Source organism: Podarcis tiliguerta (genome assembly GCF_965153285.1).
Source record: "Podarcis tiliguerta genome assembly, chromosome: 2".
Classification (NCBI taxonomy): domain Eukaryota; kingdom Metazoa; phylum Chordata; class Lepidosauria; order Squamata; family Lacertidae; genus Podarcis; species Podarcis tiliguerta.
The window spans coordinates 8,570,136-8,596,843 of NC_139535.1; the positions used below are offsets into that span (position 1 = coordinate 8,570,136).

Here is a 26,708-nt window from a genome sequence, read left to right on the forward strand (position 1 = left end):
CACTCTCAGTGAATTCAGCCTTTTAGAATCTCAATTTATGCAAGATAAGTAAGAAAAACAAAACAATAAATTAAAGGAAGGGAAGAAAAAACTAAAGAGTAAGACTACTAACATACTAAGTACGTTGAAGTTTGAATTTCAAAGCATCATAAATGTACATTTTCCATTTTGCTGATGGTATTCCTTTTACTGATATTTTTACCATTCTGCTTTGAGGTTTGTTTCTTGAACGGTCCAGTGGAGGACAACTTTCAGGAAACAAATAAAATAATGAAATCTCGGTTTTGAAAAGGGCCAAATTCTACTCCTGACAACCTTGATGGGCCTTAAGGCAGTTTCACACTGGAAGTGAGCGAGGCTGCCCAGCATCTCCCTCTTTCGCCTCTTGCGAACTGAGAGGGGATTGCAGAGAAAGCAGCGTTTGGCCATCTACTCTTCTTTCTGTCCCCCCTCCGAGAACTGTCTTGGGTGAGCCTTAGCCGGAAGGCAGGACCCCCCTGCACCAGCCCAGCTCCATTTCTCTCTCCCGCCTTTTTTCCAAGAGGCTCATGGCGGCCTCTGGTGCTCTCCGCTTCCACAACAACCCTGTGAGGTGGGGCAGCTGGAGAGGCCGCCAGCAGTCACAGGTCGCTCCCTGATCAGTACTTTTGGTTTAGATGGGGACTCTTAATTTTAGGGTCACGGGTTCGAGCCCCACGTGAGGTAAAAGAGCGCTGCGTTCCCGGGGGTTGGACTGGATGACCCTCGGGGTCCCTTCCAAGTCTAGAATCCAACCACGTTGACGTGCAAGTTGGTTTCATCTTCTCATTCTTTTTGCCTGGCACCGCTGCGACATGTTAGGCGGTACAGAGAGGTGTGCCAGTAAGTGAGTAAATAGAAGGGGAAAATAAAAATAAATGAGCACCCTTCCCCAGAGCCGAAAGGCACTTTTTTCCCTCACGGGGAACAAACTACAAATCCCAGAATCCTTTGCGTCTGGGAAAAGGGGAGAAGCGAAGGGGCGGGACGTCTCAAGAGGTGCCTGTTTCCTCTGGCCAGCCCCCATTTGTGTGGGGCTTTCGCAGGAGGCGTCCGGCCATCGCGACCTCTGGGGTGCAAAGAGGTTTTGCAGGGGAGGCTGAAAGTGGGAGCAGGAAGGAGTCTTTGCTGGCAGAGGGGCCCTTCGGAAGCAGCTCTCCACGGGTGAGAGGGCACCGTCTGAACTCTGCAACACGTGAATGCCGGTGAGGGGGCGGGGCAGAAAAGGGCGGCGGGAAAGATGAGCCATTTTGGCTTTCCCCATTGCACAGGTAAGTTTGCACGTTGCATCGGGGTGAAAGAGGAGGAAGGGGAGATTCTCAAGAGCAGAAGAAAACTCACTCATTCATTCCTCTTTGAAAGCTTGGTGGTAGATTGTGCATATTTTTATACTGCATGCAGCAGAGCTTTCCAAACTTTTCATGTTGGTGACACACTTTTTAGACATGCCTCATTTTGCAATGCAGTAATTCAGTTTCCCTAGCAAAGCAGAGGTTAAACTAACCCTTTTCCAGCCCCGGGAGTAACATGAGGAGTGTTTAAACGACACACCTACACACTGCAGCCGACACACTAATGTGTCGCGACACACAGTTTGGAAAGCTCTGGTACAGAGCATTAAAATCTCACATTGAATATAAAAGAACTGAAGATAAGACTTTTATGATTTGAGAACGGAGACGATTTATGCACTTTTTTGATAGAAAGAAAGAAAGAAGTTGGAAGGATCTATGGGGAAGACCGAGATTCCCACTCTGCTCTTGCCACCAAAGGTGTTCCTGAGGTGCTGCAGTTTTTGCTGAGGGCGTTTTGTCATTACAGAGACCGCCAACCTTTGATTACGGGGCTGTTTATTTCTGCAGGGTCAAAAGGGCCCTCCCTGCTGGACGTTGGCCGAAGAGCAAGGGGGGCCATGCTGGAGAATGAGGGGGACGTGGCCTCTCTGGGTAAGGAGCCTCCTTCCTCAAATCTGAAGCAGTCCTTCCGGGACATTTTCTTCTCACTCTTCTTTTGGGGTGGAGGGGTGGGTGGGGAGCAGGTTTGTTGCGCAAGAGCTGCAAATGTACTTTATTCCAAATGCCTTGCATTTTGATCCCACCTTTGCCCCTCCAAGGAGCGCAATGTGGGGCACACGGGTCTCTCCCCCCCCCCATTTAATCCCCACAACAAACCCTCGACAGCCTTGGCCCAGGATACCTGAAGAAGCGTCTCCAGCCCCATCGTTCAGCCCGGACACTGGGGCCCACCTCCTCCGAGGGTCTTCTGCCGGTTCCCTCACAGCAAGAAGCGAAGTTACAGGGAACCAGCCAAAGGCAGCCTTCTTGGTAATGGCTCCCTCTCTTTGGAACGCCCTCCCACCAGATGTCAAGGAAAGAAACAACTATATCACCTTTAGAAGACGTTTGAATGCAGCCCTGTATCAGGAAGGTTTTATGTTTGAGAGACTCCCATCAGCATCACAGCCACAGTTGGGAAGCCCCAACCATGTTCCTTCCCTGGGGTCCCTGGCAGTGCAGTCCCCACCCCCCACCCTACAGACATCTTCAGCCGTCCACCTTCTGGCACAGAGTGAAGGACCACCTTGCCCCCCACCAACACCCAGCCCCCTGGCTGCCATTTTGGACACCAGCTCAGGTGAGGCAGTTTGGGCGGGATGCAGAGTCCATTGAGAGTTTCTCCTTCTTTGCGAAGAAATGGCAAGAAAAATGTTCTCTGTTACTTCATTTAAAAAAAGCTCTTCCACTGGTAATACATTATGCGGTGGGTGTTGGGGGGATAAGTGGAACAACCTCCATCTCTCGCGTATCATCTGATCCAGCCATCTCAGGTTGGATTCTGAAGCTACTTCTCTGCCATCTTCAAACCCTGATTCCACTTTCTTCACTCTCTCAGCAGGAAGCTCAAGGAGGAAACACTTCGGTCCAAAGAGTGGCCAATGCTTTGCCTTTGGATTGGCTCTTGCCGGACACCAGAGAATCCACACAGGGGAGAAGACCCAGGAAAGCTCTGAGAGTGGGGAATGTTTTGGTCAGAGTTCAGAGCTTGTGAGCCCTTTGGAAACCCCTATGTCTTTGGAGTTCAGGAAGATTCTTGCTCATCAGCCCATCGTTCTGATCCACCGGAACGTCCATGCAGGAGGAGATAAGTCATATCGCTGCTTGGAGTGTGGGGAAGGTTTTTCCCGACTCTCAGATTTTGTGAAACATGAAAGAGGCCACACAGGAGAGAAACCCCGCAAATATGGCGAGAGTAGGATCGGGTTCCCCAAGAGATCACAGCTTCATGGACCCCATAAAATCCACACAGGAGAGAAGCCCTATGAATGTAGAGAGTGTGGGTTATGCTTTTCTGTTAGGTCAAAACTTGTTAGCCATCAGCGAACCCACACTGGACAAAAACCCTACAAATGCCCAGAGTGTGGGAATTCATTTGCTCACAAGTCAGTCCTTGTGGCCCATCAGAGGCTCCACACAGGAGAGAAGCCCTATGAATGCTGGGAGTGTGGGAAATGTTTTCATCAAAACGCACAGCTTTGGAGCCATCGGTTGGTTCACACAGGGGAGAAACGGTATAAATGCTTTGAATGCGGAAGAAAGTTTACTTGCCGTTCCGGCCTTGTAAGACATCAGAAAACCCACACAGGAGAAAGGCCCCATAAGTGTCTGGAGTGTGGAAAATGTTTCCCCACAAAAGGAAGTCTCAGGCGACACCAGAGAATCCACACAGGAGAGAAACCCTATGAATGTAGAGAGTGTGGGAAATGTTTTCATGAGAAAGGTGAACTTCTGAGCCATCAGACTATGCACACCGGGGAGAGGCCTCATAAATGTCCGGAGTGTGGGAAATGTTTTCTTGTACCATCACACCTTGCAATCCACCAGAGAATCCATACGGGAGAGAAACCCTACAAATGCATGGAGTGTGGAAAATGCTTTTCCCAGAAACAACACCTCAAAGGGCACGAAAAAATCCACACTGGGGAGAAACCCTACAAATACATGGAGTGTGAAAAATGTTTTGCCCACAAATCACACCTTCATGTACACCAGAGAATCCACACAGGAGTGAGACCATATGAATGTGGAGAGTGTGGGAAATGTTTTTCCACTTCATCACATCTTATTTCTCATAAGAGAGTCCACACAGGAGAAAAGCCATATAAATGTTTAGACTGTGGAATGTCATTTACTTTAGCACAAAGCCTTAGGGGGCACCAGAGGATCCACACAGGAGAGAAACCCCACAAATGTTTGGAGTGTGGGAAATGTTTTTCAAGGAAAGACAACCTTGTGAAACATCAGAGAACCCACACAGGAGGGAAACCCTACAAATGCATGGAGTGTGGGAAATGTTTTTCTCTGTCATCACATGTTCGCAAACACCAGAAAGTCCACACAGGAGAGAGGCCTTACCAATGTGTAGAGTGTGGGAAATGGTTTTCACAGAGTGGGAACCTTAGAAAACACCAGAGACTCCATATGGAATAGAAAGCATATAAATGTTGGGAGTGCGGGGAATGCTTTGTAAAGAAATGAATCTTTTATCAACACTGGAGACTCCACGAAGGAAATACAATGCAAGTGTCTGGAGTGTGGGAAATGATTTGCTGCTCATTTGGACCTTCAAAGGCACCAGAGAATCCACTAAAAAGGGAAACCCATTAATGTTTCGAGTGCGGGAAATATTTGGTCTGGAAGGGCTAGGCTGGTGCTGCCTCAGGGAGTCCACACAGGAGAGAAACCACACCAACGCTCTTGAGTATGTGTAATGCCGGATATTTTTAGAAGGTGGTGTCTCCTGATCCCGATGTAATGGTAGCTTTAAATCCTTTTAACTCTATCTATACATATAACGAGGGCTTCCTCATGAATTTATATGTATAATATATGTAACAAGTACTGAGAGATTGGGGGGGGGGTTGTTTAATCTCAATGAAAACGAGTGGTACAGTGACGATAAAGTATTTCTATATATTTCTATAATGAGAACATGGCATCAACCAGAGGTCTAGACAACTGGCCTGATAAGGCGTCAACTAGCGGACAGGCCTATCTTGACCAAGCCATGGAACTGGCAATCAAATATAGACTTGGGCTCCCCGGTAGGAAAAGAGAGAGTAACTTTGCTCTGTGCCCACCGCAGAGATAAGGGAGAATGGCAACAGAACTTAAAGAGCCCTCCTGCTATTGGATCATGTTTCAAAGCCTCTATATAAGGGCTCAGCGGCAGCAGCTCTCTGAGTCCCTCGTTCGAGTTCTGCCGGTGAACATAAACGTTGGTCCGATTGAGGGAAGGGAAGGATTTCCTGCTCCCGATGGCTGCAGCAAATGAGGTGAACCATGAACTTCACTTTTGCAGTTATCTCCATAATATCCTTCTGATCTTGTATCTTAAGTGTCGCTCCTTAGTGAGTGTGGAACATAGATGTTAGCCTGCTAGAATAATATTTAGAATATACTGGACCCCATTACCTTTGTTTTAAACTGAGCTATCTCAGGTATCTAACTGTTGGAGATGCACTAGGGATAATGCTTCTCTAAAACATAAGTTTTTTCATTGTCTTATATCTGAAACTATCAACAGAACTGTATGGAAGAACCTTACATTTACTGAGTAAAATATCCTTTTGAATTATATACCCAGCACATGGAACCTTACAAAAGGACTACAGGAGTGGACTCTCCGTGCCCTGACCGCAGCAAAAGGACTGATACTGATGAATTGGAAAAATAAAAATGCGGCTCCCTTCTACGAACGGATTGGAGACTTCTACAAATTCGCAACACATAAACAACTTGCATATAAATGCACACTTGCCATGGACAAGTTCAATGACATTTTGGATCCGTTTTTACAAATATTGTAATAGGTTAAGGTCTGGTGAAGTACAATAACAACCTTGTAAAATATACAGTTTGGGGTTTCCATCTCCCCCCCCCCCTTTATTTCCCCCTCTTACACAGTTTCTGTTTCTTTTTCTCTCTCTCTTATTTACTTCTCACCATGTTTAGTGCACGTATAATTTTGTACTTTTTCAACAATCAGTAAAGATTATTTTTTAAAAAAAGTTAACTGCTTATTTGCCTTCTCTTTGCTTAAATTAATAAAAACTTCTTCCTGTTCCTTCTTCGCCACCAAAGAGTACATTGAGATGGAGAATTCAAAAATGTTTTAAGCCATGAGCAAAATATTCCCTTCATTCCTCCCCTCTGAAACATAACATTTTTTTATCATGGAAGAGAAAAAGCCTCCCAAAAATCCTTGGAATGTGAAAAATCCTACTTCCTCCCCCCTTAAAAAAATTTCATTTATTGAAAATCAAAGTAGTGCATACAAAAAACTCCAAGTCAGAAAAACACTCAGTGAATTCAGCCTAATGCAATCTCACTTTATGCAAGATAAGTAAAAAAAGAGAAAACAATAAATTAAAGGAAGGGAAGAAAAAACTAAAGACTAAGACTACTAACATACTAGGCACGTTGAAGTTTGAATTTCAAAGCATCATAAATGTACATTTTCCATTTTGCTGATGGTATTCCTTTTACTGATATTTTTACCATTCTGCTTTGAGGTTTGTTTCTTGAATGGTCCAGTGGAGGACAACTTTCAGGAAACAAATAAAATAATAAGATCTCGGTTTTGAAAAGGGCCAAATTCTCCTCCTGACAACCTTGATGGGCCTTAAGGCAGTTTCACACTGGAAGTGAGCGAGGCTGCCCAGCATCTCCCTCTTTCGCCTCTTGCGAACTGAGAGGGGATTGCAGAGGCCCAAATGCTCTTCTTTCTCTCCCCGCTCCCAGAACTGTCTTGGGTGAGCCTTAGCCGGAAGGCAGGACCCCCCTGCACCAGCCCAGCTCCATCTCTCCTCTCCCGCCTTTTCTCCAAGGGGCTCATGGCGGCCTCTGGTGCTCTCCGCTTCCACAGCTACCATCACAACCCTGTGAGGTGGGGCAGCTGGAGAGGCCGCCAGCAGCCACAGGTCGCTCCCTGACCAGTACTTTTGGTTTAGATGGGGACTCTTAATCTTAGGGTCACGGGTTCGAGTCCCACGTGAGGTAAAAGATTGCTGCGTTGCCGGGGGTTGGACTGGATGACCCTCGGGGTCCCTTCCAAGTCCAGAATCCAACCACGTTGACGTGCAAGTTGGTTTCATCTTCTCATTCTTTTTGCCGGGCGTGTTAGGCAGTACAGAGAGGTGTGCCAGTAAGTGAGTAAATAAAAAGGAAAAATAAAAATAAATGAGCACCCTTCCCCAGAGCCGAAAGGCACTTTTTTCCCTCAGAGAGGAACAGACTACAAATCCCAGAATCCTTTGCGTCTGGAAGAAGCGAAGGGGCAGGACGTCTCAAGAGGTGCCTGTTTCCTCTGGCCAGCCCCCATTTGTGTGGGGCTTTCGCAGGAGGCGTCCGGCCATCGAGATCTCTGGGGTCCAAAGAGGTTTTGCAGGGGAGGCTGAAGGTGGGAGCAGGAAGGAGTCTTTGCTGGCAGAAGGGCCCTTCGGAAGCAGCTCTCCACGGGTGAGAGGGCACCGTCTGAACTCTGCAACACGTGAATGCCGGTGAGGGGGCGGGGCGGTAAAGGGCGGCGGGAGAAATAAGCCATTTTTGGCTTTTCCCATTGCACAGCTAAGTTTGCACGTTGCATCGGGGTGAAAGAGGAGGAAGGGGGATTCTCGAGAGGAGAAGAAGGAAACTCTTGTTTATTCCTCTTTGAAAGCTTTGAAATGAAATGGTAAACTGTAAAATTTTGCAAAATGCAATGGTAAGCAGAGATAAATATGAATATGAAACGCAGTAATAGTAGATGATAAATACGCACCAAGAATGGAGTGCAGGAAACCACTTAAGCAAAATGGTATTAATTTGTATAAAGCCTATAAAAATAGCTGACAAAAAATGAAATGAAATGAAAGCTTGGTGGTAGATTGTGCATATTTTGAATTAAAAAAACTGGACATTAAGAAAAATCAGATAACCTTACCACCCCTTTTTAAAAAATGAAAAAAGGTTGCAATTGGAGTGTCCCCCTAATATTTTAAAGTGTTCTGAAATGTCCTGTATATCTTGGGGGTGGGGGGGTGGAAACCTCAGATCCTGGGGCCAAACGGGGGTCTAGCTGGACTCCTCATTCCCCCCCCCCCCCGCATGCCAGCCCCATCTCCCTAGGGTGCTTCAGCCCTGCTCTAAGTTGGGTTCTTTTGCCTGGCTAGAATATGCCATCGATTATTCCTCTGACCTGCTTGGCTGGAGTTGTGTGTGCATGTAAATAGACCTCTGGTTTCTGTGCGGCTGGAATGTATCCCATGGGTTGTGTGTATTTTACTTCCTTGCATTCATACCCCACCGATCCTGCGAAGAACTCAAGGCAGTTTGCATGTTTCCCCATCTCTCCATTTCTTCCCCACAACAACCCTGTGAGGGAGGCCAGACTGAGAGACGGTGGCCGGCCCAAGATCACCCAGTGGGCTTCATGGCCAGGTGGGGATTTGAACCCCGAGCACAGAACTCGAACCACTACACCACATTGCCACTCTGGACTAGCAGTGCTTCTTGGTATTAGACGGGGGTCTTTTCCCAGCCTCTCTTAGATAGATCACGAATTGGACTTGGGGGTATTTGCTCTGCCAAATGAGCTAAGGCTGCTCTCCAATCGCTTTTTTATATTTTTTTGAATTATTTAATTTTCAAATATTGCATATTCTTTTAAAATACAGTTGTAACTACTCTCTCATATCCGTTGACTTCCCATCCACCCTGCCATGGTGTTTTTCTATTCCCTTACAAAGCTGCAATGTTACTTATATCCATTCTGGACTTAACCATCCAGGGGTCCTTTTCCATTTTTATTATTATTAACTCTAATTTGTTCACAGCAGTCAACCCCAGAAAACAGCCGTAGGCTGGGGCACCCGACTTTAGGGTTGCAAAAAGTAAAACACAGAACACTCTGAAACCTGGGCTTTTTAAAAAAGAAACTCAGAAGTTTTTTAGATTATTTTTTTTACAAATATGTAAAAACACACACACGCTATTTTTTATCTCAGGTTTGTCAATGCCAATGAAAACTAATAAATGAATAGAAAAAGAACCTACCCACGTGACGCTGAAACAAAAACCTTGCACATCCACTGTGTAAAAGAATGAAAGTCTACTATCCCCCTTCTCTCCCCACTTCTCTCTCCCCCCCAAAAAAACTTATACTGCAAGGAGGAGAGCTTTCCAAACTTTTCATGTTGGTGATACATTTTTTAGACATGCAGAATTTCTGACGCAGTGATTCGGTTTCCCTAGGAAACAGGAGGTTAAACTAACCCTTTTCCAGCACCGGGAGTAACATGGGGAGTGTTTAAACGCCACACCTACACACTGCAGCTGACACACTAATGTGTCGCGACATTAGTGGCAAAAGTCCAGTATAGAGCATTAAACATTGAATATAAAGGATCCAAAGAAAGGACTTTTATGATTTGAAAACTGAGACAACTTGTGCACTTTTTTGGTAACCCAAGAATATCTATAATAATAATAATAATAATAATAATAATAATAATAGAATGTAGTTGGAAGCATCTATGGGGAAGACCGAGATTCCCACTCTGCGTTTGCCACCAAAGGCGTTCCTGAGGTGCTGCAGTTTTTGCTGAGGGCGTTTTGTCATTACAGAGACCGCTAACCGTTGGGAATATGTCTGTTTATTTCTCCAGGGTTGAAAGGGCCCTCCCTGCTGGACGTGGGCCAAAGAGCCTCAGGCAAGGGAGGCCATGCTGGAGAATGAGGGGGACGTGGCCTCTCTGGGTAAGGAGCCTCCTTCCTCGAATCTGAAGCAGTCCTTCCGGGACATTTTCTTGTCACTCTTCTTTTGGGGTGGAGGGGTGGGTGGGGAGCAGGTTTGTTGCGCAAGAGCTGCAAATGGACTTTATTCTTAATGCCATCCATTTTGATCCCAACTTTCCCCCCTCCAAGAAGCGCAATGTGGGGCACACAGGTCCCCCCCCCATTTAATCCCCACAACAAGCCCCAAATGGCCTGGGCCCCAGATACCTAAGGAGCATCTACACCCCATCATTTAGCCGGGACACTGAGGTCCAGTTCTGAGGGGCTTCTGCCAATTCCCTCAACATGAGAAGTGAAGCGATAGGGAACCAGGCAGAGGTCCTTCTTTGCAGTGGCGCCCGCCCTGGTAAACACCCTCCCTTCATATATCAAGGAAATAAATAACTATATAACCTTTAGGAGCCCTGTATCAGGAAGTGTTTAATTTTGGACATTTTATTATGTTTTAATATGTGCTGGAAGCTGCCCAACTATAACACCTTTAGAAGACGTTTGAATGCAGTCCCGTATTAGGAAGGTTTTATGTTTGAGGGACTCCCATCAGCATCACAGCCACAGTCGGGAAGCCCCAACCATGTTCCTTCCCTGGGGTCCCTGGCAGTGCAGTCCCCACCCCCCACCCTGCAGACATCTTCAGCCGTCCTCCGTCCACCTTCTGGCACAGAGCGAAGGACCACTTTGCCCCACACTAACACCCAGCCCCCTAACCCAAGGTACTGTTTAGTTATGGGTTCTCCTTCCCCATAAATGTTTGAGATGAATGGTTGTTGGGGATAGTTTGGACCATAAGGCCGAATGCTTCCTCACTTCTTCTTTCTCCTCGTCTTCCTTCTTCTTCCTTCTTCTCACTTCTTTCCTGCGTAGCACTGCCGCTTTCCAAGACGGGCCTCGTCCCCAGCGCAGAGAAAGCGGAAGAGCCCAGGACGCCACAATATCAGATCTCAAACGGAACAGGAGCTGCCATTTTGGACACCAGCTCAGGTGAGGCGGTCTGGGTGGGATGCAGAGTCCGTTCAGAGTTTCTCCTTCTTTGCGAAGAAATGGCAAGAAAAATGTTCTCTGTTACTTCATGTTAAAAAAGCTCTTCCACTGGTTATACATTATGCGGTGGGTGTTGGGGGGAGAAGTGGTACAACCTCCGTCTCTCACGTATCATCTGATCCAACCATCTAAGTCTAGATTCTGAAGCTACTTCTCTGCCATCTTCAAACCCTGATTCCACTTTCTTCACTCTCTCAGCAGGAAGCTCAAGGAGGAAACACTTTGGTCCAAAGAGTGGCCAATGCTTTGCTTTTGGAATGGCTCTTGCCAGACACCAGAGAATCCACACAGGGGAGAAGATCCAGGAAAGCTCTGAGAGCGGGGAATGTTTTGGTCAGAGTTCAGAGCTTGTGAGCCCTTTGGAAACCCCTATGTCTTTGGACTTCAGGAAGGTTCTTGCTCATCAGCCCATCGTTCTGATCCATCGGAACGTCCATGCAGGAGGAGATAAGTCATATCGCTGCTTGGAGTGTGGGGAAGGTTTTCCCCAACTCTCAGGTTTTGTGAAACATGAAAGAGGCCACACGGGAGAGAAACCCCGCAAATATGGCGAGAGTAGAATCCGGTTCGCCAAGAGATCACAGCTTCATGGACCCCATAAAGTCCACACAGGAGAGAAACCCTATGAATGTAGAGAGTGTGGGTTATGCTTTTCTGTTAGGTCAGAACTTGTTACCCATCAGCGAACCCACACTGGACAAAAACCCTACAAATGCCCAGAGTGTGGGAAATCATTTGCTCACAAGTCAGTCCTTGTGGCCCATCAGAGGCTCCACACAGGAGAGAAGCCCTATGAATGCTGGGAGTGTGGGAAATGTTTTCCTCAAAACGCACATCTTTGGAGCCATCGGTTGGTTCACACAGGGGAGAAACGGTATAAATGCTTTGAATGCGGAAGAAAGTTTACTTGCCGTTCTGGTCTTGTAATCCATCAGAAAACCCACACAGGAGAAAGGCCCCATAAGTGTCTGGAGTGTGGAAAATGTTTCCCCACAAAAGGAAGTCTCAGGCGACACCAGAGAATCCACACAGGAGAGAAACCCTATGAATGTAGAGAGTGTGGGAAATGTTTTCATGAGAAAGCTGAACTTCTGAGCCATCAGACTGTGCACACCGGGGAGAGGCCTCATAAATGTGCGGAGTGTGGGAAATGTTTTCTTGTACCATCACACCTTGCAATCCACCAGAGAATCCATACGGGAGAGAAACCCTACAAATGCATGGAGTGTGAAAAATGCTTTTCCCAGAAACAACACCTCAAGCGGCACGAAAAAATCCACACTGGGGAGAAACCCTACAAATGCATGGAGTGTGGAAAGTGTTTTGCCAACAAATCACACCTTCATGTACACCAGAGAATCCACACAGGAGTGAGACCATATGAATGTGGAGAGTGTGGGAAATGTTTTTCCACTTCATCACATCTTATTTCTCATAAGAGAGTCCACACAGGAGAAAAGCCATATAAATGTTTAGACTGTGGAATGTCATTTACTTTAGCACAAAGCCTTAGGGGGCACCAGAGGATCCACACAGGAGAGAAACCCCACAAATGTTTGGAGTGCGGGAAATGTTTTTCAAGGAAAGACAACCTTGTGAAACATCAGAGAACCCACACAGGAGGGAAACCCTACAAATGCATGGAGTGTGGGAAATGTTTTTCTCTGTCATCACATGTTCGCAAACACCAGAAAGTCCACACAGGAGAGAGGCCTTACCAATGTGTAGAGTGTGGGAAATGGTTTTCACAGAGTGGGAATCTTAGAAAACACCAGAGACTCCATATGGAATAGAAAGCATATAAATTTTGGGAGTGCGGGGAATGCTTTGTAAAGAAATGAATCTTTTATCAACACTGGAGACTCCACAAAGGAAATACAATGCAAGTGTCTGGAGTGTGGGAAATGATTTGCTGCTCATTTGGACCTTCAAAGGCACCAGAGAATCCACTAAAAAGGGAAACCCATTAATGTTTCGAGTGCGGGAAATATTTGGTCTGGAAGGGCTAGGCTGGTGCTGCCTCAGGGAGTCCACACAGGAGAGAAACCACACCAACGCTCTGAGTATGTGTAATGCCGGATATTTTTAGAAGGTGGTGTCTCCTGATCTCGATGTAATGGTAGCTTTAAATCCTTTTAAATCTATCTATACACATAACGAGGGCTTCCCCATGAATTTATCTGTATAATATATGTAACAAGTACTGAGAGATTGGGGGGGGGGGTGTTTAATCTCAATGAAAACAAGTGTTACAGTGACGATAAAGTATTTCTATATATTTCTATATAATGAGAACATGGCATCAACCAGAGGTCTAGACAGCTGGCCTGATAAGGCGTCAACTAGCGGACAGGCCTATCTTGACCAAGCCATGGAACTGGCAATCAAATATAGACTTTGGCTCACCGCTAGGAAAAGAGAGAGTAACTTTGCTCTGTGCCCACCGCAGAGATGAGGGAGAATGGCAACAGAACTCAAAGAGCCCTCCTGCTATTGGATCATGTTTAAAAGCCTCTATATAAGGGCTCAGCGGCAGCAGCTCTCTGAGTCCCTCGTTCGAATTCTGCCGGAGAACATCAGTGTTGGCCCTATTGAGGGAAGGGAAGGATTTCCTGCTCCCGGGGTCTTTGCACCAAATGAGATGAACCTTGAAATTCGCTTTTGCAGTTATCTCCATAATATCCTTCTGATCTTGTATCTTAAGTGTCGCTCATTAGTGAGCGTGGAACATAGATGTTAGCCTGCTAGAATAATATTTAGAATATTCTGGACCCCATTACCTTTGTTTTAAAAAGGGCTATCTCAGGTATCTAACTGTTGGAGATGCACTAGGGATAATGCTTCTCTAAAACATAAGTTTTTTCATGGTCCTATAACTGAAACTATCAACAGAACTGTATGGAAGAACCTTACATTTACTGAGCAAAATATCCTCTTGAATTATATACCCAGCACATGCAACCTTACAAAAGGACTATACGAGTGGACTCTCCATGCCCTGACCGCAGCAAAAGGACTGATACTGATGAATTGGAAAAATAAAAATGCGGCTCCCTTCTACGAACGGATTGGAGACTTCTACAAACTCGCAACATATAAACAACTTGCATATAAATGCAGACTTGCCATGGACAAGTTCAATGGCATTTTGGATCCATTTTTACAACTACTGTAATAGGTTAAGGTCTGGTGAAGTACAATAAAAACCTTGTAAAATATACAGTTTGGGGTTTCCACTCCCCCCCCCCTTTATTTCCCCCCTCTTACACGGTTTCTGTTTCTCTTTTTCTCTTATTTACATCTCACGAATAATTTTGTACTTTTTCAGCTTTCAGTTAACTTTTTTTTTAAAAAAATATGTTAGACTGATTACAGTGGTGCCTCGCAAGACGAAAAGAATCCGTTCCACCAGTCTTTTCGTCTTGCGTTTTTTCGTCTTGCGAAGCAAGCCCATTAGCGGATTAGCGCTATTAGCGCTATTGACAGTTTAAGGGCTATTAACGGCTTTTTAAGGCTTAAGGGATTAGCGGTTTAGCTGCTAAAAGGCTCTTAGCAGCTTAGCGCTTCAGAAAAAGGGGTTGGGGAGCGGAAAAAAAACTCAAAAATTTTCGTCAATTTTCGTCTTGCGAAGCAAGCCCATAGGGAAATTCGTCTTGCGAAGCGCCTCTGAAAACGGAAAACCCTTTCGTCTTGCGGGTTTTCTGTCTTGCGAGGCATTTGTCTTGCGGGGCACCACTGTATTTGCCTTCTCTTTGCTTAAATTAATAAGAGCTTCTTCCTGTTCCTTCTTCGACACCAAAGAGTACATTGAGGTGGAGAATTCAAAAATGTTTTAAGCCATGAACAAAATAGTCCCTTCACTCCTCATCTCTGAAACATGCAGGACAAAAAAGCCTCCCAGAAATCTTTGGAATGTGAATAATCCTACTTCCTCCCCCCTTAAAAAAATTTCATTTATTGAAAATCAAAGTACAGTGGTACCTCAGGTTACATACGCTTCAGGTTACTGACTCTGCTAACCCAGAAATAGTGCTTCAGGTTAAGAACTTTGCTTCAGGATGAGAACAGAAATCGGGCTCTGGCGGCACGGCAGCAGCAGGAGGCCCCATTAGCTAAAGTGGTTCTTCAGCTTAAGAACAGTTTCAGATTAAGAACGGACCTCTGGAACGAATTAAGTACTTAACCTGAGGTACCACTGTATGGCATACAAAAAACTCCAAGTCAGAAAAACACACTCAGTGAATTCAGCCTAATGCAATCTCACTTTATGCAAGATAAGTAAAAAAAAAGAAAACAATAAATTAAAGGGAGGAAAGAAAAAACTGTTGAGTAAGACTACTAACATACTAAGTACGTTGAAGTTTGAATTTCAAAGCATCATAAACAAATGTACATTTTCCATTTTGCTGATAGTATTCCTTTTACTGATATTTTTACCATTCTGCTTTGAGGTTAGTTTCTTGAATGCTCCACTGGAGGACAACTTTCAGGAAACAAATAAAACAATAAATTCTTGGTTTTGAAAAGGGCCAAATTCTCCTCCTGACAGCCTTGATGGGGCTTAAGGCAGTTTCACACTGGAAGTGAGCGAGGCTGCCCAGCATCTCCCTCTTTCGCCTCCTGCTCTCTTGCCTACTGAGAGGGGATTGCAGAGGCCCAAATGCTCTTCTTTCTATCCCCGCTCCCAGAACTGTCTTGGGTGAGCCTTAGCCGGAAGGCAGGACCCCCCTGCACCAGCCCGGCTCCATCTCGCCTCTCCCGCCTTTTCTCCAAGGGGCTCATGGCGGCCTCTGGTGCTCTCCGCTTCCACAACAACCCTGTGAGGTGGGGCAGCTGGAGAGGCCGCCAGCAGTCACAGGTCGCTCCCTGATCAGTACTTTTGGTTTAGATGGGGACTCTTAATCTTAGGGTCACGGGTTCGAGTCCCACGTGAGGTAAAAGAGCGCTGCGTTGCCGGGGGTTGGACTGGATGACCCTCGGGTCCCTTCCAACTCTAGAATCCAACCACGTTGACGTGCCAGTTGGTTTCATCTTCTCATTCTTTTTGCCTGGCACCGCTGCGACGTGTTAGGCGGTACAGAGAGGTGTGCCAGTAGGTGAGTAAATAAAAAGGAAAAATAAATGAGACCCTTCCCCAGAGCCGAAAGGCACTTTTTTCCCTCACAGAGGAACAGACTACAAATCCCAGAATCCTTTGCGTCTGGGAAAAGGGAAGAAGCGAAGGGGCGGGACGTCTCAAGAGGTGCCTGTTTCCTCTGGCCAGCCCCCATTTGTGTGGGGCTTTCGCAGGAGGTGTCCGGCCATCGCGATCTCTGGGGTGCAAAGAGGTTTTGCAAGGGAGGCTGAAGGTGGGAGCAGGAAGGAGTCTTTGCTGGCAGAGGCGCCCTTCGGAAGCAGCTCTCCACGGGTGAGAGGGCACCGTCTGAACCCTGCAACACGTGAATGCCGGTGAGGGGGCGGTGCAGGAAAGGGCGGCGGGAGAAATAAGCCATTTTTGGCTTTTCCCATTGCACAGCTAAGTTTGCACGTTGCATCTGGGTGAAGGGGAGATTCTCGAGAGGAGAAGAAGGGAACTCTTGTTTATTCCGTCAGAACCCTGCAACACGTGAATGCCGGTGAGGGGGCGGGGCAGGAAAGGGCGGCGGGAGAAATAAGCCATTTTTGGCTTTTCCCATTGCACAGCTAAGTTTGCACGTTGCATCGGGGTGAAAGAGGAGGGAGGGGGGATTCTCGGAAGCCGAAGAAGGGAACTCTTGTTTATTTCTCTTTGAAAGCTTTGAAATGAAATGGTAAACTGTAAAATTTTGCAAAATGCAATGGTAACCAGAGATAAATATGAATATGAAACGCAGTAATAGTAGATGATAAATACGCACCAAGAATAGAGTGCAGGAAACAACTTAAGCAAAATGGTATTAATTTGTATAGAGCCTATAAAAATAGCTGACAAAAAATGAAATGAAATGAAAGCTTGGTGGTAGATTGTGCATATTTTGAATTTAAAAAACTGGACATTAAGAAAAATCAGATAACCTTACCACCCCTTTTTTAAAAATGAAAAAAGGTTGCAATTGGAGTGTCCCCCTGAATATTTTAAAGTGTTCCCAAATGTCCTGTATATCTTGGGGGTGGGGTGTGTGGAAACCTCAGATCCTGGGGCCAAATGGGGGGTCTAGCTGGACTCCTAATCCCCCCCCCCCCCCGCATACCAGCCCCATCTCCCTAGGGTGCTTCAGCCCTAACCTCAAAGCCAAAGTGAGAGCATTTGGGTCAAAATTAAGGGAGAGAAGAATAACAGTGACCTCATTGTGGGAGTTTACTATAGATCCCCAAGCCAAACAGAGGACATAGATGATGCCTTCCTGGAACAGATGGCCAAGCATGCAAAAGGAAGGGAGGTAGTAGTAATGGGGGACTTCAATTACCCGGATATTTGTTGGATGTCAAACTCAGCCAAGAGCATAAGGTCAAACAGATTCCTCACTGGCCTTGCAGATAACTTCATTGTCCAGAAAGTGGGAGAAGCAACAAGAGGAACAGCCATTTTAGTTCTGGTCCTAACCAATGTTGATGACCTGGTTAGTGGGGTAGAAGTGGAAGGATCATTAGGCGCGAGTGATCATGCTCTTCTAAAGTTTACTATACAGCGGAAAGGAGCAGCCAAGCATACTAGGACTCAATTTCTTGACTTTAAGAAAGCCGACTTCATAAAACTTAGGGAAGTGCTGGGTGAGATCCCATGGACAGTAATACTAAAAGGAATAGGAGTTCATGATGGCTGGGAGTTTGTTAAGAGGGAGATAGTAAAAGCACAACTTCAGGCAATACCAATGAGACGGAAACATGGAAGGTGCCTAAAAAAGCCAGGGTGGCTATCTAAAGAACTTTTAACAGAGTTAAGATTAAAAAAGGATGTGTACAAAAAATGGAAAAGGGGGGAAACCACCAAAGAGGAATTCAAACAAATAGCCAGCACGTGTAGACACAAAGTCAGAAAAGCTAAAGCACAGAATGAACTCAGGCTTGCTAGAGAGGTTAAAAGCAACAAAAAAGGCTTTTATGGGTATGTTCGTAGCAAAAGGAAGAACAAAGAAACAGTGGGGTCACTCAGAGGAGAAGATGGTGAAATGCAAACAGGGGACACAGAAAGGGCTGAACTCCTCAATGCCTTCTTTGCCTCAGTCTTCTCCGATAAAGAAAACAATGCCCGACCTGAAGAATTTGGAGCAAATGATTCAGCAGAGGAAACACAGCCCAGATTAACTAAGGAGATAGTACAAGAATACTTGGCTAGTTTAGATGTATTCAAGTCTCCAGGGCCAGATGAACTGCATCCAAGAGTATTAAAAGAACTAGCAGATGTGATCTCAGAACCACTGGCAGTCATCTTTGAGAATTCCTGGAGAACAGGCGAAGTCCCGGCAGACTGGAGGAGGGCAAATGTTGTCCCTATTTTCAAAAAGGGGGAAAGAGAGGACCCAAATAATTACCGCCCAGTCAGTCTGACATCAATACCAGGGAAGATTCTGGAGCAGATCATTAAGCAAACAGTCTGTGAGCACCTAGAAAGGAATGCTGTGATCACCAATAGTCAGCATGGATTTCTGAAAAATAAGTCATGTCAGACTAACCTGATCTCGTTTTTTGACAGAATTACAAGCCTGGTAGACGAAGGGAACACAGTGGATGTAGCCTACCTTGATTTCAGCAAGGCATTTGACAAGGTGCCCCATGATATTCTTGTAAAGAAGCTGGTAAAATGCGGTCTTGATTATGCTACCACTCAGTGGATTTGTAACTGGCTGACTGACCGGACCCAAAGGGTGCTCATCAATGGTTCCTCTTCATCCTGGAGAAGAGTGACTAGTGGGGTGCCACAGGGTTCTGTCTTGGGCCCGGTCTTATTCAACATCTTTATCAACGACTTGGATGATGGACTCAAGGGCATCCTGATCAAATTTGCAGATGACACCAAACTGGGAGGGGTGGCTAACACCCCAGAGGACAGGATCACACTTCAAAACGACCTTGACAGATTAGAGAACTGGGCCAAAACAAACAAGATGAATTTTAACAGGGAGAAATGTAAAGTTTTGCACTTGGGCAAAAAAAATGTGAGGCACAAATACAAGATGGGTGACACCTGACTTGAGAGCAGTACATGTGAAAAGGATCTAGGAGTCTTGGTTGACCACAAACTTGACATGAGCCAACAGTGTGACGCGGCAGCTAAAAAAGCCAATGCAATTCTGGGCTGCATCAATAGGAGTATAGCATCTAGATCAAGGGAAGTAATAGTGCCACTGTATTCTGCTCTGGTCAGACCTCACCTGGAGTACTGTGTCCAGTTCTGGGCACCACAGTTCAAGAAGGACACTGACAAACTGGAACGTGTCCAGAGGAGGGCAACCAAAATGGTCAAAGGCCTGGAAACGATGCCTTATGAGGAACGGCTAAGGGAGCTGGGCATGTTTAGCCTGGAGAAGAGGAGGTTAAGGGGTGATATGATAGCCATGTTCAAATATATAAAAGGATGTCACATAGAGGAGGGAGAAAGGTTGTTTTCTGCTGCTCCAGAGAAGCGGACACGGAGCAATGGATCCAAACTACAAGAAAGAAGATTCCACCTAAACATTAGGAAGAACTTCCTGACAGGAAGAGCTATTCGACAGTGGAATTTGCTGCCATGGAGTGTGGTGGAGTCTCCTTCTTTGGAGGTCTTTAAGCAGAGGCTTGACAACCATATGTCAGGAGTGCTCTGATGGTTTTTCCTGCTTGGCAGGGGGTTGGACTCGATGGCCCTTGTGGTCTCTTCCAACTCTATGATTCTATGATAAGTCGGGTGCTTTTGCCTGGCTAGAATATGCCATCGATCATTCCTCTGACCTGCTTGGCTGGAGTTGTGTGTGCATGTAAATAGACCTCTGGTTTCTGTGTGGCTGGAATGTATCCCATGGGTTGTGTGTATTTTACTTCCTTGCATTCATACCCCACCGATCCTGCGAAGAACTCAAGGCAGTTTGCATGTTTCCCCATCTCTCCATTTCTTCCCCACAACAACCCTGTGAGGGAGGCCAGACTGAGAGACGGTGGCCGGCCCAAGATCACCCAGTGGGCTTCATGGCCAGGTGGGGATTTGAACCCCGAGCACAGAACTCGAACCACTACACCACATTGCCACTCTGGACTAGCAGTGCTTCTTGGTATTAGACGGGGGTCTTTTCCCAGCCTCTCTTAGATAGATCACGAATTGGACTTGGGGGTATTTGCTCTGCCAAATGAGCTAAGGCTGCTCTCCAATCGCTTTTTAATATTTTTTTGAATTATTTAATTTTCAAATATTGCATATTCTTTTAAAATACAGTTGTAACTACTCTCTCATATCCGTTGACTTCCCATCCACCCTGCCATGGTGTTTTTCTATTCCCTTACAAAGCCGCAATGTTACTTATATCCATTCTGGACTTAACCATCCAGGGGTCCTTTTCCATTTTTATTATTATTAACTCTAATTTGTTCACAGCAGTCAACCCCAGAAAACAGCCGTAGGCTGGGGCACCCGACTTTAGGGTTGCAAAAAGTAAAACACAGAACACTCTGAAACCTGGGCTTTTTAAAAAAAAACTCCAAAGTTTTTTAGATTATTTTTTTTACAAATATGTAAAAACACACACACGCTATTTTTTATCTCAGGTTTGTCAATGCCAATGAAAACTAATAAATGAATAGAAAAAGAACCTACCCACGTGACGCTGAAACAAAAACCTTGCACATCCACTGTGTAAAAGAATGAAAGTCTACTATCCCCCTTCTCTCCCCACTTCTCTCCCCCCCAAAAAAAACTTATACTGCAAGGAGGAGAGCTTTCCAAACTTTTCATGTTGGTGATACATTTTTTAGACATGCAGAATTTGTGACACAGTGATTCGGTTTCCCTAGGAAACAGGAGGTTAAACTAACCCTTTTCCAGTGCCGGGAGTAACATGGGGAGTGTTTAAACGCCACACCTACACACTGCAGCCGACACACTAATGTGTCACGACATTAGTGGCAAAAGTCCAGTATAGAGCATTAAACATTGAATATAAAGGATCCAAAGAAAGGACTTTGATGATTTGAAAAGACAACTTATGCACTTTTTTGTTAACACAAGAATATCAATAATAATAATAATAATAGAATGTAGTTGGAAGGATCTATGGGGAAGACCGAGATTCCCACTCTGCGTTTGCCACCAAAGGCGTTCCTGAGGTGCTGCAGTTTTTGCTGAGGGCGTTTTGTCATTACAGAGACCGCTAACCATTGGGAATATGTCTGTTTATTTCTCCAGGGTCGAAAGGGCCCTCCCTGCTGGACGTGGGCCAAAGAGCCTCAGGCAAGGGAGGCCATGCTGGAGAATGAGGGGGATGTGGCCTCTCTGGGTAAGGAGCCTCCTTCCTCGAATCTGAAGCAGTCCTTCCGGGACATTTTCTTGTCACTCTTCTTTTGGGGTGGAGGGGTGGGTGGGGAGCAGGTTTGTTGCGCAAGAGCTGCAAATGGACTTTATTCTTAATGCCATCCATTTTGATCCCAACTTTCCCCCCTCCAAGGAACGCAATGTGGGGCACACGGGTCTCCCCCCCCCCCATTTAATCCCCACAACAAGCCCCAAATGGCCTGGGCCCCAGATACCTAAGGAGCATCTACACCCCATCATTTAGCCGGGACACTGAGGTCCAGTTCTGAGGGGCTTCTGCCAATTCCCTCAACATGAGAAGTGAAGCGATAGGGAACCAGGCAGAGGTCCTTCTTTGTGGTGGCGTTCTCCCTGTGAAACACCCTCCCTTCATATATCAAGGAAATAAATAACTATATAACCTTTAGGAGCCCTGTATCAGGAAGTGTTTAATTTTGGACATTTTATTATGTTTTAATATGTGCTGGAAGCTGCCCAACTATATCACCTTTAGAAGACGTTTGAATGCAGTCCCGTATCAGGAAGGTTTTATGTTTGAGGGACTCCCATCAGCATCACAGCCACAGTCGGGAAGCCCCAACCATGTTCCTTCCCTGGGGTCCCTGGCAGTGCAGTCCCCACCCCCCACCCTGCAGACATCTTCAGCCGTCCACCTTCTGGCACAGAGCGAAGGACCACCTTGCCCCACACAAACACCCAGACCCCTAACCCAAGGTACTGTTTAGTTATGGGTTCTCCTTCCCCATAAATGTTTGAGATGAGCGGTTGTTGGGGATAGTTTGGACCATAAGGCCGAATGCTTCCTCACTTCTTCTTTCTCCTCGACTTCCTTCTTCTTCCTTCTTCTCACTTCTTACCTGCGTAGCACTGCCGCTTTCCAAGACGAGCCTCGTCCCCAGCGCAGAGAAAGCGGAAGAGCCCAGGACACCACAATATCAGATCTCAAACGGAACAGGAGCTGCCATTTTGGACACCAGCTCAGGTGAGGCGGTCTGGGTGGGATGCAGAGTCCGTTCAGAGTTTCCCCTCCCTTGCTGACAACGGGCAAGAAAAATGTTCTCTGTTACATCATTTTAAGAAACCTCTTCCACTGGTTATACATTATGCGGTGAGTGTTGGGGGGATAAGTGGAACAACCTCCGTCTCTCACGTATCATCTGATCCAACCATCTCAGGTTGGATTCTGAAGCTACTTCTCTGCCATCTTCAAACCCTGATTCCACTTTCTTCACTCTCTCAGCAGGAAACTGGAGGAGGAAACACTTCTGCCCAGAGTGTGGCCGATTCTTTGACGTCGGATTGGCTCTTGCTAGACACCAGAGAATCCACACAGGGGAGAAGATCCAGGAAAGCTCTGAGAGCGGGGAATGTTTTGGTCAGAGTTCAGAGCTTGTGAGCCATTCGGAAACCCCTATGTCTTTGGAGTTCAGGAAGGTTCTTGCTCATCAGCCCATCGTTCTGATCCACCGGAACGTCCATGCAGCAGGAGATAAGTCATATCGCTGCTTGGAGTGTGGGGAAGGTTTTTCCCAACTCTCAGATTTTGTGAAACATGAAAGAGGCCACACAGGAGAGAAACCCCGCAAATATGGCGAGAGTAGGATCCGGTTCTCCAAGAGATCTCAGCTTCATGGACCCCGTAAAATCCACACAGGAGAGAAGCCCTATGAATGTAGAGAGTGTGGGTTATGCTTTTCTGTTAGGTCAGAACTTGTTAGCCATCAGCGAACCCACACTGGAGAAAAACCCTATAAATGCCCAGAGTGTGGGAAATCATTTGCTCACAAGTCAGTCCTTGTGGCCCATCAGAGGCTCCACACAGGAGAGAAGCCCTATGAATGCTGGGAGTGTGGGAAATGTTTTCCTCAAAATGCACATCTTTGGAGGCATCGGTTGGTTCACACAGGGGAGAAACGGTATAAATGCTTTGAATGCGGAAGAAAGTTTACTTGCCGTTCTGGTCTTGTAATCCATCAGAAAACCCACACAGGAGAAAGGCCCCATAAGTGTCTGGAGTGTGGAAAATGTTTCCCCACAAAACGAAGTCTCAGGCGACACCAGAGAATCCACACAGGAGAGAAACCCTATGAATGTAGAGAGTGTGGGAAATGTTTTCATGAGAAAGCTGAACTTCTGAGGCATCAGACTGTGCACACCGGGGAGAGGCCTCATAAATGTGCGGAGTGTGGGAAAAGTTTTCTTGTACCATCACACCTTGCAATCCACCAGAGAATCCATACGGGAGAGAAACCCTACAAATGCATGGAGTGTGGAAAATGCTTTTCCCAGAAACAACACCTCAAGGGGCACGAAAAAATCCACACTGGGCAGAAACCCTACAAATGCATGGAGTGTGAAAAATGTTTTGCCCACAAATCACACCTTCATATACACCAGAGTATCCACACAGGAGTGAGACCATATGAATGTGGAGAGTGTGGGAAATGTTTTTCCACTTCATCACATCTTATTGCTCATAAAAGAGTCCACACAGGAGAAAAGCCATATAAATGTTTAGACTGTGGAATGTCATTTACTTTAGCACAAAGCCTTAGGGGCCACCAGAAGATCCACACAGGAGAGAAACCCCACAAATGCTTGGAGTGTGGGAAATGTTTTTCAAGGAGAGACTCCCTTGTGTCCCATCAGAGAACCCACACAGGAGAGAAACCCTATAAATGCTTGGAGTGTGAGAAATCATTTCCTCAGAAGTCACGCCTTGTGATCCATCAGAGAACCCACACAGGAGAGAAACCCTATAAATGCTTGGAGTGTGAGAAATCATTTCCTCAGAAGTCACGCCTTGTGATCCACCAGAGGATCCACACAGGAGAGAAACCTTACAGGTGCCTGGAGTGTGGGAAATGTTTTTCTCGGTCACAACATCTTCACAAACACCAGAAAGTCCACACAGGAGAGAGGCCTTACCAATGGGTAGAGTGGGGAAAATGTTGAAGGTGGAAACCTTCAAAGACTCCATGTGGAATAAAGAGCATATAAATGTTGGGAGTGTGGGGAATATTTTGATCGGTGGTCAGCCCTCGTGGCACTCCGGAGTGTCCATCCCAAAAGGAGAACGGACAGACATTAGGAGTGTGGAATCTGCTTTGTAAAGAAATGAATCTTTTCTCAACATGGGTGACTCCACAAAGGAAATTCAATGCAAGTGTCAGGAGTGTGGGAAATGATTTGCTCCTCATTTGGACCTTCAAAGGCACCAGAGAATCCACTAAAAAGGGAAACCCATTAATGTTTCGAGTGCGGGAAATGTTTTGCCTGGAAGGGGCAGGCTGGGGCTGCATCAGGGAGTCCACACAGGTGAGAAACCACAAATGTACTTTGAGTATGTGTATTGCCAGATAATTTCAGACAGCGGTGTCTCCTGATCTCAATGTAATGGTAACTTTGCTTTTGCAGTTATCTCCATAATATCCTTCTGATCTTGTATCTTAAGTGTCGCTCCTTAGTGAGCGTGGAACATAGATGTTAGCCTGCTAGAATAATATGTAGAATATACTGGACCCCATTACCTTTGTTTTAAAAAGGGCTATCTCAGGTAATCTAATTGTTGGAGATGCACTAGGGATAATGCTTCTCTAAAACATGAGTTTTTTCATTGTCCCATAACTGAAACTATCAACAGAACTGTGCGGAAGAACCTTGCATTTACTGAGCAAAATATCCTTTTGAATTATATACCCAGCACATGGAACCTTACAAAAGGACTATATGAGTGGACTTTCCGTGCCCTGACCGCAGCAAAAGGACTGATACTGATGAATTGGAAAAATAAAAATGCGGCTCCCTTCTACGAACGGATTGGAGACTTCTACAAACTCGCAACATATAAACGACTTGCATATAAATGCAGACTTGCCATGGACAAGTTCAATGACATTTTGGATCCGTTTTTACAAATATTGTAATAGGTTAAGGTCTGGTGAAGTACAATAACAACCTTGTAAAATATACAGTTTGGGGTTTTTCCACCTCTTCCCCCCTTTATTTCCCCCTCTTACACAGTTTCTGTTTCTTTTTTTCTCTCTCTTATTTACTTCTCACCATGTTTAGTGCACGTATAATTTTGTACTTTTTCAACATCCAGTAAAGGTTTTTTTTTTTAAAAAAAGTTAAGACTGCTTATTTGCCTTCTCTTTGCTTAAATTAATAAAAACTTCTTCCTGTTCCTTCTTCGCCACGAAAGACTACATTGAGATGGAAAATTCAAAAATGTTTTAAGCCATGAGCAAAATATTCCCTTCATTCCTCCCCTCTGAAACATAACATTTTTTTATCATGGAAGACAAAAAGCCTCCCAAAAATCCTTGGAATGTGAAAAATCCTACTTCCTCCCCCCTTAAAAAAAATTCATTTATTGAAAATCAAAGTAGTGCATACAAAAAACTCCCAAGTCAGAAAAACACTCTCAGTGAATTCAGCCTTTTACAATCTCACTTTATGCAAGATAAGTAAAAAAACAAAACAATAAATTAAAGGAAGGGAAGAAAAAACTAAAGAGTAAGACTACTAACATACTAAGCACGTTGAAGTTTGAATTTCAAAGCATCATAAACAAATGTACATTTTCCATTTTGCTGATAGTATTCCTTTTACTGATATTTTTACCATTCTGCTTTGAGGTTTGTTTCTTGAACGGTCCAGTGGAGGACAACTTTCAAGAAACAAATAAAATAATAAAATCTCGGTTTTGAAAAGGGCCAAATTCTCCTCCTGACAACCTTGATGGGCCTTAAGGCAGTTTCACACTGGAAGTGAGCGAGGCTGCCCAGCATCTCCCTCTTTCGCCTCTTGCGAACTGAGAGGGGATTGCAGAGGCCCAAATGCTCTTATTTCTCTCCCCGCTCCCAGAACTGTCTTGGGTGAGCCTTACCCGGAAGGCAGGACCCCCCTGCACCAGCCCAGCTCCATCTCTCCTCTCCCGCCTTTTCTCCAAGGGGCTCATGGCGGCCTCTGGTGCTCTCCGCTTCCACAGCTACCATCACAACAACCCTGTGAGGTGGGGCAGCTGGAGAGGCCGCCAGCAGCCACAGGTCGCTCCCTGACCAGTACTTTTGGTTTAGATGGGGACTCTTAATCTTAGGGTCACGGGTTCGAGTCCCACGTGAGGTAAAAGAGCGCTGCGTTGCCGGGGGTTGGACTGGATGACCCTCGGGTCCCTTCCAACTCTAGAATCCAACCACGTTGACGTGCAAGTTGGTTTCATCTTCTCATTCTTTTTGCCTGGCACCGCTGCGACATGTTAGGCGGTACAGAGAGGTGTGCCAGTAGGTGAGTAAATAGAAAGGGAAAATAGAAATAAATAAGCGCCCTTCCCCAGAGCCGAAAGGCACTTTTTTCCC

The 26,708-nt window shown here is 45.7% G+C and overlaps 3 protein-coding genes and 1 long non-coding RNA gene across 7 annotated transcripts in view; all 4 read left to right on the forward strand.

Moving 5' to 3' along the window:
* The window catches only part of LOC310670286 (uncharacterized protein), a 30,540-nt gene extending 5,063 nt beyond the window's left edge, over positions 1-25,477 (forward strand). The window contains exons 1-3 of one of the 2 annotated variants that reach the window (XM_083425380.1): positions 21,274-21,313; positions 22,214-22,330; positions 22,589-25,477. In XM_083425380.1, coding sequence (XP_083281506.1) covers positions 21,280-21,313; positions 22,214-22,330; positions 22,589-24,303 — 1,866 coding nt within the window. In that variant the 5' untranslated portion in view covers positions 21,274-21,279 and the 3' untranslated portion in view covers positions 24,304-25,477. Of the gene's footprint in view, positions 1-21,273; positions 21,314-22,213; positions 22,331-22,588 lie in introns of those variants that run through there. The other variant, XM_083425379.1, reaches the window with a different exon arrangement.
* LOC310671096 lies at positions 1,881-14,192 on the forward strand. 2 transcript variants are annotated; one of them, XR_014507776.1, is made up of 4 exons: positions 1,881-1,964; positions 10,716-10,832; positions 11,091-11,219; positions 13,349-14,192. It is a non-coding gene; the product is annotated as an uncharacterized lncRNA (long non-coding RNA). The 2 variants fall into 2 exon arrangements; XR_014507777.1 differs by lacking the exon at positions 1,881-1,964 and adding an exon at positions 9,728-9,812.
* Positions 2,633-4,617, forward strand: LOC310670606 (uncharacterized protein). Its single transcript, XM_083426187.1, has 2 exons — positions 2,633-2,652; positions 2,914-4,617. Exon 2 carries the CDS (start codon positions 3,084-3,086, stop codon positions 4,503-4,505), a length of 1,422 nt encoding a protein of 473 aa, XP_083282313.1. The 5' UTR covers positions 2,633-2,652; positions 2,914-3,083; the 3' UTR covers positions 4,506-4,617.
* The window catches only part of LOC310670196 (zinc finger protein RFP-like), a 127,038-nt gene continuing 118,145 nt past the window's right edge, over positions 17,816-26,708 (forward strand). The window contains exon 1 of one of the 2 annotated variants that reach the window (XM_083425052.1): positions 17,816-18,616. In XM_083425052.1, the coding sequence (XP_083281178.1) occupies positions 18,020-18,616 (597 nt within the window). In that variant the 5' untranslated portion in view covers positions 17,816-18,019. The remainder of the gene's footprint in view (positions 18,617-26,708) is intronic. The other variant, XM_083425053.1, reaches the window with a different exon arrangement.

Coding starts and splice junctions, on each gene's coding strand:
- LOC310670606 (XM_083426187.1), top strand. CDS start 3,084: ATGTCTTTGGAGTTCAGGAAGATTCTTGCTCATCAGCCCATCGTTCTG.